Source organism: Balaenoptera borealis, assembly GCF_965194805.1.
Source record: "Balaenoptera borealis genome assembly, chromosome: 1".
Classification (NCBI taxonomy): Eukaryota; Metazoa; Chordata; class Mammalia; order Artiodactyla; family Balaenopteridae; genus Balaenoptera; species Balaenoptera borealis.
Genome location: NC_138860.1, coordinates 136216627 through 136228991, shown reverse-complemented (window position 1 = coordinate 136228991; position 12365 = coordinate 136216627). Strand labels below are relative to the sequence as shown.

The 12365-nt window shown below is 41.8% G+C and overlaps 1 protein-coding gene across 1 annotated transcript in view; it reads left to right on the top strand.

Annotated features, from left to right (window-relative positions):
• IL12RB2 (interleukin 12 receptor subunit beta 2) overlaps nt 1-12365 on the top strand; it is a 91445-nt gene that overhangs the window by 65346 nt on the left and 13734 nt on the right. Inside the window, 3 exon segments of the mRNA XM_082360021.1 lie at nt 2640-2777; nt 5544-5634; nt 8050-8149. Coding sequence (XP_082216147.1) covers nt 2640-2777; nt 5544-5634; nt 8050-8149 — 329 coding nt within the window.

Here is a 12365-nt window from a genome sequence, read left to right as displayed (position 1 = left end):
CTTGTAGATGTTGAAGAAATTACCTACCTTTTTTGCACCAAATCTGATGAATCTAAAGTCTGTGTAAGGGTATTTTAAAATAAGTTTAAAGGGGAGAAGGTGCAGATTCAAAGCCCTGTTTTGTACCAGTTTAGATGGTTTCCCTTTTAGCACTTATAGATGAACAAAGACCTGTTCCCTATCTTCAGAGAGCTCACAGTGCACCCAGGGAGATGGAAAAGTACACAAAAGTGATATGTAAGTGCTGTAATCAAGGACTGACACCTACCTATTGCATTTGGCAACCAGAAATCATTGGCAAATCCACAAGTGCCATTTCTAGAGAATGGTAGAGGGCAGTAGGTTGAGGAGGAGGGAAAAAGAAAGCAGAGAGGCTCCACATCAGCAAAAGGAGGATGGAGTTCCGAGGCGTCTTCTGTCACGGCCCCTAACAGCACAAGCAGGGTGCAGTAGGAACACTTCGCCTGCCTGGGCAGGAGAGCAGGGTAGCCGTGGGGCGGGGCATCTGCATTCCCCAGGTGATTTGGGTACACAGCCACTCCTCTGGAAGTTTGTTGATACCGCCATGTGCACTGCTCTATGGGCACACACATTCTACTTATCACTTGGGTGTTTTTGCCAACATGAGGGCAGAAGCCATGGCAGTTAGCTCACCACTGTCTCCCCCTTACCTATAATACAGCCAAGCACCCAGTAGGTGCTTAATAAAAATAGTATTTTTTGAATAACAAATGGGTGAATACTGCCCTGGGCTTTGTCAAACCAATGCAGATGTTTAGATAAAAGCTGATTTCCAGGAGCCATGCAGCTGTTTTGCCTGGTACCACTTGACCTTCTTACTGGTGACCTTTCAGATGATTGGCAACCATCACATCTCCCTAAACTGGTGCCTTTGTCAGTTAACCACCTTAAACCTAAAGTTTCAGATCCAAGAACTGAATGGCCTCCTTTATCTCTGCCGGAGATCACAGCCCAGACAAGGCAGCAGAACCAGTATTTCCTGCATGACTTCTTTCTTCCTTTACTCAACTCAACCTATTTATCAACCAAACTGCTGACACCGTCACCCTCCTCTTGGCTTCCTCCATAGTTTCTATTTTTATTCTTCAAATATACACATGTGCATGTATCTGTGTTTGCGTGTAAACTTTTTTGGCCCAGCAAATCATTCAAACTCCTTCCCTTGTGTTCCAACGGCTCATTCACTCCTGGAGTTAAGGATGCCCTAATACAGTTGGACTGTAATACGACTGACTCCCTGATGCTCGCCTATGCTTTGCTGCAGCAAGATGAGCAGAAAGTCTCTCCCAAATTATTTTTTTAGTCCCCTGCCTTGGGAATAAGAGACATTTTAGTGTAATCATATAGCTGAAGTCTGTGCAAGCAATTTCATCAGGTTAAAGTAGGCTTGGGAATTTTCCACATGGTACTTTTTCTCAAAAGGATGTAAAATATAGAAATTGCTCTGATAGTCACAGCTGTTAAATGATCTGCTCAGGCCTCAGGTCCTTTGGGTGGAGTGGATGCAATAATACAGGGTTCCATCTTGCTGTTCACACATAGTAAGTAGGGGTGAGTGAGTGTAAGGGGTCTGTTTTCCCTACTAGATGGTGAACTCTTTGAGGCAGATTCTGTGCCTTGGTGCCTTGTCCAGGGCAGACACTCAATAAATATGTGTGACTGTTGAAATAAATTCAGCAAACAGGGTCAAAATCTGACTTGCCCTGGGGTTTGTGAGACAGTAAATAATGTTGAGGCACAAAGTGCTGAGTTCTAGTTTCCACTTTGATCACCAGCACACACACAAGTCTGCTGAGCAAACCAGTAGGCTACACCTGTAGAAGTTCTTGCCTCAATTTTACAGCCCCCCTCAGTTTTTGAGAGGTCACACCCAGCAGATCCCTGGAGGAGGAGACTGCCTATTTACTAAAGGCTACCGATATTCATATCTCTTGGAGGAAAAAAACAGCATAAACACATTGCTCAAAAACCAAAATCTTACCTGCTGAGAACCTGCAGGGGTGTTAAAAGCATAAAGAACTGACAGTCTAGCCTTAAACTACCAAAATAAATCTAAGTACCATTGCTCTCATTTTTTAGATTTTATGTCAAATTGAAGCAGATCAGTGATCAAACCCACTAAGACCAGTACCCAGAACTTACCAAAAAATAAAAGAGGAAGTCAGAATTAATAAATGTTATTAAATGTCTATTTCATTAATTGCTAAACTTAGCTTTCTTAAAAATTCCATTGAAAACAATTTGTACATTTAATTTCCTCCCCAGGAGTTCTCAAATATACCTGATAAATGTCAGAAACATTATAGTCATAGGAAATAAAAGAAGTTACTACAGCTAAATAGTTTCAAAAGCAAAATAATAAAAATTCTTTGAAAAGATTTTACCACAGAAAAAAATGTAATTCTTCTGATAATGCTGTGAAGTGGTGCCTTCATAAATGACAGTGCCTAGGGCTTTCTAAAGTATTAAGTATTAATGAATTAGGACTACTTTAAAACAGCAATGTGCTTTTCTCTTTCAAATTAAATGAAGCATTAACAAATAAAAATGAGTAAGAGCCCACATTCAGATATTTCCTTTAATTTGTGCCTTAACCTTTATATTTATCTTACTTTCAGAAATTCCCTATAGGGTCTCCCCAGATTCACATCCCATAGACAGCCTGCGGCCCAGAGTGACATACATTCTATGGATGACAGCTCTGACAGCTGCTGGTGAAAGCCCCCAAGGAAATGAAAGAGAATTTTGTCTGCAAGGTAAGAACCACCCTTAGAGAGGGCAAGTCCACTGTGAATTCCTATATAGGAGTATACTCCCACTACTTGATATGGAGATTATCAGATTTTCTGTAATTCACTAATTACTTTCTTGCTGCTATACCTTTGCACTTGCTATTTCCTCTAACCAGAGTGCCCTACCATTACATTGTCTGCTTGGAGACAGTGTCTACTCGTTTTTCTAAACTCAGCAAAAATGTTGCCCCCTCCAGAAAGCCTTCCCAAATGCACATCCATATTTCCTTCATAATGCGCTATACTTGACCCCTATTCAAAACTCTGAATCCAATAGGCAGGGACTAGTATCTGTTTAATCTCTACATCAAGGTCTAGAACGGCACCCAGCACATAGTACTTGTTAAATAAATATCTGTTCAATGAATGATGAGAATAATCCCAAAAATAATACAGCTACTGCATATCAGATAGTTATGTGCCAGGCATTGTGTTAAGCTCTTTGAATACTGTATTAGTTTGCTGGGGCTCTTGTAACAAAGTACCACAAACTGAGTGGCTTAAACAACAGAAATTCATTTTCTCACAGTTCTGGAGGCTGGAAGTCTGAGATCAAGGTGTCAACATAGTTGGCTTCTTCCAAGGGCTGTGAGAGAATCTGTTCCACGCCTCTCACCTCGCGACTGGGGGCAATCTTTGGCATTCCTTGGTTTTGAGATCTCTACCTTCATCTCACTTAGAGTTTTCCTTGTGTGTTTCTCTTTGTTCAAAATTCCCCTTTTTACAAGGATACCAGTCATATCAGACTCGGGGCCACCCTACTCCAGCCTGACCTGTCTTAACTAATTACCTCTGCAATGACCCTATTTACAAATAAGGTCACTTTCTGAGGTACTGAAAGTTAGAACTTCAATATGTGAATTTTGGGGGTGGGAGGACACAATTCAACACATGTAACACATACGTTTACTTGTTTAATCCTGACCACAACCATGTAATGTGCATGCTTTACACGCCTGTACCTGGCCATACTACCAGGCACTCAATATGAAATGAATAAAAGAATGAGAGATTATGATGCCTTTTTACAGGTGCGAGGTACAAAAAGATTACCCAAGGTCTTAGAGGTGGCAAGTGGCAGAACTACAAATCAGACACAGATTTGCGTTTCTTCAGTTAAATTTGAGTATGTGAAGAAGTGACCCAGCTAACATGGGTTTCTCTCCACTGGCTAAATTATGCTGTTCTCTCTGGCAGCGCCCATTTGCATCTGCTCTAAGCATAAAACAAGCCGTTCTTGCTTTGTGACATGGAGTATCAAGTTAATCATTCAGGACTTTGTTGTTCTATGCCAGATACTCCTCCACTGGGAAAAGTGACAAGCCCTCTTCTCAAGCACTCCCATGAAAGTTAACTTGTGAGCAATTAATTGGACTAAGGACTCAGCATCTTTCTACTCCAGACTTGTCCCATCTGCCCAGAAAGAAAGGCAGATGCTAAAAAAAATGTCAGATTGTGCCGATTGTGTGGGGTGGTAACAAGGTTTCCTGCATTAACTCCCCTGTTCAGCCCTGGGAAAAGCCCCTCTCACAGGGGCTAGCAGGTCTCTGGCTGCTAGTGGCCCCTGGTCACCCTCCCTCCCACCCTGTTCTTCACTCTATCAGAAGAAGAATCTTTCTACAAGATCCCTGTTGCTGACATTCTACCTCCTGTTGCAACCCATCAGTGGTTCCCCACGGGCTTTCAAGCTAGAACTTAAACTGCTTTGTTACCAAGCCCTGCACGACCTGGTCCTGTTCATCCATCTAGCTTTGTCGTCTGCCGCACACTCATCATTCGTACTGGAAAGCAAGAGCAGACTATTTGTGGTTGCTGAAGCACTCGCTCTTTCCTCCTTCCGTGCTTGCTGTCTGTCTAGTCTGCACTTCCCTAACTTGTCCACTTAGCCAACTCCTAGCCATCCGACTCTAAACTTTTGACATCTTGCCTTTTGGGAAACCTTCCTGAGCTGCTCATGAAGCCATTTCCCATGCTGTTCTCTGTGACACTGCCTTGTACATGCTGTTTTTATATGTATCCTGTGGCATCATGGTTTACTGTTTACATGTTTACACATGTCTCCTGGACTATCTTCAGAGCCCATGTCCCATTCATCTGTGTATTACAGCACCTAACCTGGCCTGTTACATGGTTTACACTCAATAAATGTTGGATGAATTAATGAAAAATTCCAACACATAGTGAAATATTTACATGTTTATAGGAAGGAATCAGAACAATTTCAAAGACCCTAGGTAGACAGGGGGCTTATCCAATGGTTTGGTAAAATTAATAGCTACCATTTCTTGAGGCCTCCTCTGTTCAGATACATGGCTGTGCCCTTTAAATACACCATCTCTAATGTTCACAACAACCTGCAAGGTAGATGTCATCGTTCACCTTTTATAGATCAAGAATCTGAGGTCCACACATCAGTCAGCGGCAGCGTTAGGACTAGAATCCAGGGCTCCCAGTTCACAACCAGTGCTTTGTATACCACACTCCCTTTCTTTCTGCACCTGTTAGAGGAAGAAGTTCTTGTAGGGCTGGAGCTCCTTCCTTGGAACCATAGTATTGGCCCCTTTGGGCCCTTTCTTCCTTCCTGAATGGGCAAAAGAGAGTTGGCCTTGTTCCTGAGTCCAGCTACCCAGGAGCTGTGGGTAAAGCCCAGCGGGTTCACACAACAGTCAGTATTTAGAAATGTTCATTGACGATAACTCAGTCACAGGGTTTGCTAACTTTTTGTTTCAGGTAAAGCCAATTGGAGCACGTATGTGGCACCAAGCATTTGCATGGGTGTCATCATGGTGGGCCTTCTCTCAGTGCGTTGCTTCCGGCAAAAGTAAGTTTATTACACCTGCCAACTTTGGTAAATTTTTTTTTTTTTCATATAATAGCTGTTGCTGCTGTGGGTCAAACAAATGGATACTCTCCTACATCGCTGGTAGCACACTAAATATATTCACCTTTTTGGGGTGACAGTATATGTTTAATTTGTAAAAATATTAAACATTTCACCTAGCAATTCCCAACTAGATTTATTCTAAGTATATCATAGGTATATACAGATATTTAGTGGCAACTATGTTCACTGAAGTATCATTCATAGAAGGAAAACAATTTGAAGCAACCTAAATGCCTAGCGATATGGGATTGGTTAAATAAATCACAGTATATTTCATGCTATACAGCATACTATGCATTCATTAAAGATGTAGAAGAAAATTAAATGATATGAATATTTGCTATATTGCGTTTTAAAAAGCAGGTTGCAAAACATGTACTTTCATTTTTTAAAAATAGTGCATACACACGTGCACACAGACACGCAAGATATATTAGTTAGCATTAAATTTGGTTGTATGTAACATAAAAATAATATGACAAGTGAGCTAAGTTTCTCACCCAGGTAAAGTAAGTAAACTCAGGTAACGGCTGGTGTAGGAGCTCCGCAGTCATCAGAGACCTAGGCTCCTTCTTTTTCTGCTTCACTATCCCGACACTGGCTTTCATCATCAAGTTCACCTGATGGTCCAACGGCTGCAGGAACTATGGCCATCATGCCTGCATTCTACAACTACAGGAAGAAGGGAGGTGCCCACACCCACCTTTTCAAGACACATGAAGAAGTCACACATGGCACTTTAGGTTACCTCTCATTGGCCAGAATTTGGTGAGGCAAGGGAGGCTTAAAACTGTGGCCCTTTAGCTGGGCTCATTGTTGTCCCAGTAAATCAGGGTCCCCTTTCTAAGAAAGAGGGGAAAATGGGTATTGGATGGCAGTTAATACTCTCTGCTCCAAGGACATACACTAAAATATTAATGGTGGTTATAACAGCGGATAGAATCATAGCGCTTTTAGTTCTATTTAACTGTATTTCCTAAAATTTCTTTAAACATGTATTATTTGGTAAAGAGAATTTTTAAAATGAGTTAGTTATTCAATAGTTTTCTTCAGATGTTGTGTAATGTAGGCGAAAAGGTCAAAATAAAACTAGCTCAAAGTCATTCTACTAGTCATTGAACCTGTCTGAAAGGTTTTCCATTTATTGAAGCTCTCCCATATGTGATAGATACTTCAAAGCAGAGCTCTCTTTAGGTAAGACTTTGAAAAAGTTGAACTCAAAGAAGAGTCAACTAGGATCACATGCATCCTCTTCAGGGAAATAGTATCAGTTAGGGTGGAGGCTTCTGCTGTTAAAGAAAAAAAAAGAGCCCCCAAATATAGTGGCTTTAATAAAATAGCTCATTTTTCTCCCGTATAATAGTTCTAAGGTATGTCATCCAGATTGGTTGGCAGCTCTGCTCCACACAGTCATTTAGGGATCCAATTGTCTTCCATTTTATTGGCCCACCATCCCTTGGGTACTTTCCTCATCTGCATGATCTATACTAGGTCACAGGTACCTCTGCTCACGTTTCTTTGGAAAAAACCTAGTCACATGGCCTCATCTCTTGTTTCAAAGGGTTGAACACGTCCCAGAAGCTTACGTTCCTTATTAAATAAAGTGTGTTAAAGCCAAGTCTTTAAAAATGCTTCATATTGGTCTTGAATTTTTTTTAAAAAAACAGTCAAAATAGTTAAGTCATATGCATATGAGAAACATTTTTAGGATTTTTTCTTCCACATCATAAATCATTTTAAAATATTTTCAAAAACCCAGAAATGTGGAAAGAAGAAATAAAAAGACCCTCCGATCACCAAATACAACTACTTTAGTAGTTTGGATATTTCCATATTGGTATTTTTTTCCTGGCATTTTTTTTTTTTACTTGGTTATGTCCAAGCTGTTTATACCACCTGTATCCCGTTTTACTCTGTTTTCATTACAAGCTCTTTATAAACATTCTAATTTACTAAATATAAATAGTAATCTCCCCAAGGGTATTGACCATATCCTCTTGTTTGCTGTTTTATCCCCAGCATGTGGCACTGTGCTGGTCATACAATAAGGATTCAATCAACGTTTGTTGAGTTAGTACTTGGCTGCTTGTTTAGTGATAGCTAAACATTACATCGAGCAAAAGTTCCATAGTTTATTTAGCAAACCCTAAGTGGTTGCACCACGAGTCTTTATCATCTATCCAAACTTCATAGAAAACTAGTCCAGACTTGGATGATGCACCATCTTTCTCCTGCAGTGTTTACATTTTACTCATTTGCATACCCTTACACTGAAGTCACTGCACTAAGAACCTGTGCTTCCTTGCCACCGTGTGCACACTTAACCAATGTCACTGTTTTCTTTACCTGCAGGGTGTTTGTTCTCCTTTTGGCCCTCAGACCTCAGTGGTGTAGCAAAGAAATTCCAGACCCAGCGAATAGCACTTGGGCCAAGAAATATCCCATTGTGGAGGTAAGGTATAAAGCCTTAGTGGTCAGTCGATGGGGTTCTGGTGATCAGTACATCTAAGTCTTTCGTTGTAGTTACAGGGAAACCTCAGTGTTTAGATCCTATGGATAAGCTGCTTATCACGAGTGCTAGGTTACCATCTGAGTCATCACTCCCATGCACAGGAATTTTCTGAAGCTTATGACCAAGACTAAAAGACCCGTAACTTTTCATTCCTCCTATGCCTTCTGTTCCTCTCCTCACCTCAGCTCACTTCAAAAGAAATTTAAAAAGCAAATATATTTGCCAAGCACTAGTCTGAGCATTGGCTCACCCAAATTGAAGAGCACTGAAGCTTTACTGTGATGTTACCCATCCTGTGTGAGCACAGAACAGATAAATAGAGCCCAGACTATTTTGGTCTTGGCAGGAAGCCAGTAAGTCATTCCATTGTGCAAGGAAAAGGTTTGAAGGCAGGAGGTTGCTCAGCCGGCAGATGAGAGTGCTGGGAGTAAAGGACACGCAGGGAGCTGCTGCCACACAGTCCTAGGAGGGGGGAGCAGCTCACAGCGGGCAGGAGGGTCTGTCTCTGACAGAGGGTCTTGAAGTTGAAGGCATCTGAACGTGGAGCAAGACTGTGCACTGAAGGGGAGCAAAGGGGAGGAGAGGGGTGCCCACATTCTTCCCATCACCCGGCGCCTCGGCAGCCCCGCACTCTCACATCGTATAGCCCTCCTCCTCCAAGATTCTTCTCTTCAGTCACCCATGCCCCATCCAGAAGCCAGTGGTACCAGCCGCCTCTCAAAGAGCTGGTCCCAGCCCTGTCTGCCTCCGTAGGACGTTAAGTCACCGCAGTTTAATGCCTTTGAAATAAGGCCACCTCTGCCACTTACTATGTCAATGACCCTTGAGCGCTTGCCCGATGACATGAGCCTTAGTTTCATCCTCCGTAAAATAGGAATTGACAATATCTCTCATATATATTGTTGTGAAGACTAAGTAAGATGCCATGTAAAGTACATACAAAGTCATACAAGGCAAAGATCATTCATTTTCTTCCCAGGAAGATTTATACTTGAAGTCTCCTCTCTCTATTGAGGAGTTTTGTTGCTGTTAAGTTACAGTAGCAAGAACAGTATAATAATAAATATGTATACGCGTGTGTATGTCATATATATGATAGATGTTTGATATATATTTGATTATACATGACGTATAATTATATATGATATACAACAGTATTACATAATAATATATTTATGTTTATATATACACATAACATACATTACTTTCTATATGCCAGGCACTTTAAAAAATTTTTTCATGCATTAACACCTAATCTGTACAACAGCTTTATGAGATTGTAATATTATTATCCCCATTTTTCAGATGAGGAAAGTGAGGGACAGAGGAGTCAGTAACTTGCCCAATGTTAGTCAGCTAGTAGGTGGACTCTGGGTTTACATACAAGCAGGATGTGCTGTCCTCCATTATACTATACGTTCTAAAAGATCTTAAGCACAGGGTGAGAGGGGTGTTTACAGCAGTCAACACCTCTGAGCTGAACAGACTAACTCAACAGGTGTTCACACACTGGGCCCTCACTTGGTGGCAATATTGTGATGACCTATGGGAAGGCACTCAATAAGGATGCCACTGCTAGTATTAGAGGGGATTCAGGTACCAGGAATTGAATCAACTGAGCTCTAAGATCTCTCTCTTCCAATGCTGAGATTCCACAGTCCCATGTCCTAAAAGCCTGAAATAGCACAGTGAGAAGCAGCTCTGGGTCAGTCATGGACACCTGGCTCCCAAGCTGGTAGCTGTGGCATCATGGTCTCTATTTGCCACTGCCTGGGCATGAGGGGATAGAGAGGCATGCAGAGCCACTGAAGAGCCCATAAAAGCCTAGAAGAGATGCTGAGAAAGACAAAGAGTTAGAGAAAGTAACACATGGAAAAAATAACAGAAATTGCCATACACGTGCCCAAAGTTGTACAGTATGAGTATGTTCATTGCAGCATTATAAATAGAAGCCATAACGTAACCTGCCACCAGGGGGCCAGGTTAAACATTTGGGTATATCTGTACAACAAGATGTTATGCAACTACTAAAAAAAAATGAGATCTATATGTGTCTAACATCTCTAATATATTTAGAAGTGAAAAAAAGCAAAGTTTGTAGTAATTGTCTAAAGTGGGTTCTCATTTGTATAAAAAGATGATTTTATACACACACACACACAGTCTCCAACATGTGCACAGGATATTTCTGGAAGCCTAAATATGAAACTGATAATGGTGGTTGCCTTTGGGGAGGCAGCTGTAGGTATGAAGCCCACTTAATTTTTATTACAAATTCCCTTCGAACTTAAAAAAATTTTTTTTATAAAACTATGTGCATATATTTCTTTTGCAAAAATAACCAGTAAATTAGAAAATTTTAAAAAAAAATTAAACATGCCATCTATGATGGCCTTGTGGCAGCCTCAGAACCCCATGTCACTTGACCCTTGAAGGGGTAGACTGTTTTTAAAGACCCAAACTGCTCTCCTGGTGACAGGCTGGGGCAGACATCAGAAACACAATAGTCTTTCACCTCCAACAAAATGTGCTTTAAGTTCTCAGACTTTACATCCCCCTACCATTTCTTAAAATGTGGCTAAAAAGCCATGGGTCTTAAAGCTCTAGAGGAGAAGGCGCAATCATAAAGGGGATCACTGGGATGTTATCCATTTTGAGCTTGTAAAAGCTTAAAATAGTTTCCATGATGTACCTGAGTTATTAGTGGTCCAAGACGCCTTGCCCCAGGACTTGTCAGCCAGGGGGGCTGCTTTGTAAAGCTCTGAGGAGCAGCCTCTATTGATACTGCCAAAGCTTTCAAGAAGGCAGAGCCTCGCCCTGTGAAAACAAGGTGATCCTCATCCAGTGAGATCTCTTCCATAGCAGTGGTCGCAGCTGCCAGTCATGTTCCAAGCCAGACCAATGTGCCAGGGCCAGTTTGCATAGCGATAGGAAAAGAGCAGGCTCCCGAAAGAAAAGTACACACGTACCCTCTGGCTGCTCAGGGCCCTTTGCAGAAGTCTACCCTAAGACAGCATTGTCATTCACTTTGGGGACAATTGCCATGCTCAAGGCAAGGGTGGGGACATCAGAGGCCAGTCCAGACCAAATCATTCTTGCACAACTTGGCATCTGACAGATGAGTGATCCAAAGGCCAGAGAGGTAGATTGAGTTTTCCCAAGCCATAGAGTCTCAGAGTTGGGACTAGTCCTCAGGGTTTGCCCTGTCCTAATGCTATTTTCTGTTATCCTCCTCCTCCCTTAAGGCATGGTCCCTACTTGCAGATAGCTTACAGACATGTTAAAAAAAAAAAAAAAAAGTGACAGTATAAAGCTTCTTGTGCTAAGAACCTAACAGGTGGCTTCTTTGCTGTTGTAGGAATCCAGTGGAGGGAACAGTCACTAGGGGCTTCATGAAAGCAGGCTTCAGAAAGATCTGCTTCAGAAAGATCAAGCAGTCAGCATAAAACATAGTTTCAAGGACGTAAAGAGAGCCCAATAAAGCCTGTAAAAAGAAATGTTAATAAAGTGCTTGAACTTGACTCAGGAATCAGTAATAAGTTTGGAAAGGAAAGATACGACACTGAAGAGCTAGTAACCAATTAGATGTTGAGAAAGACAAAGCAAGAAAAGTAACAGATGAAATTAGCTGTAGGGAAGACAGGATGAACGTCACTTCCAAAAAAGTTATTCCAGAGGGGTCTTTCTTAAGAGCATAACTGACAAGGATATTACCCTGCCAAAAAACCTTCAGTAGTGGTATCAAAGCCCAAACTCTTTAGCATCCCATAAAAGTCCCTTCATCATGTAACCTCCTTCTATTTCTGAAGCCTCAGTGTGCCTGTCCTAAGAAAGAACTAGCAGGTTCCAGAATAGACCAATTCTCCTTGCCCACCACCTCCTTACCTGGAAAATACTATACATCTCTCAGGATTCAGCTCTAGTGTGACCCTTTTAAAGTCTTCCGTGCCTCATCCCCAAACAGAAGCAAGCTCAGCCCTTCCTTTGCACCCCCCATACCCTCTCTGCTAGAGGAAAAGCAGCTAGGGCAGTTTGACTCACCAGAAACAAGTCTAGTTGAAGGCTGAGCAGGGTAGCGAATCACTCACTGGCTGGGGTTGAGAGGAGTCCACGGCTCCTGCCTGTCTGCCTCCCCAACAGTGTTAACTGCTTCTCT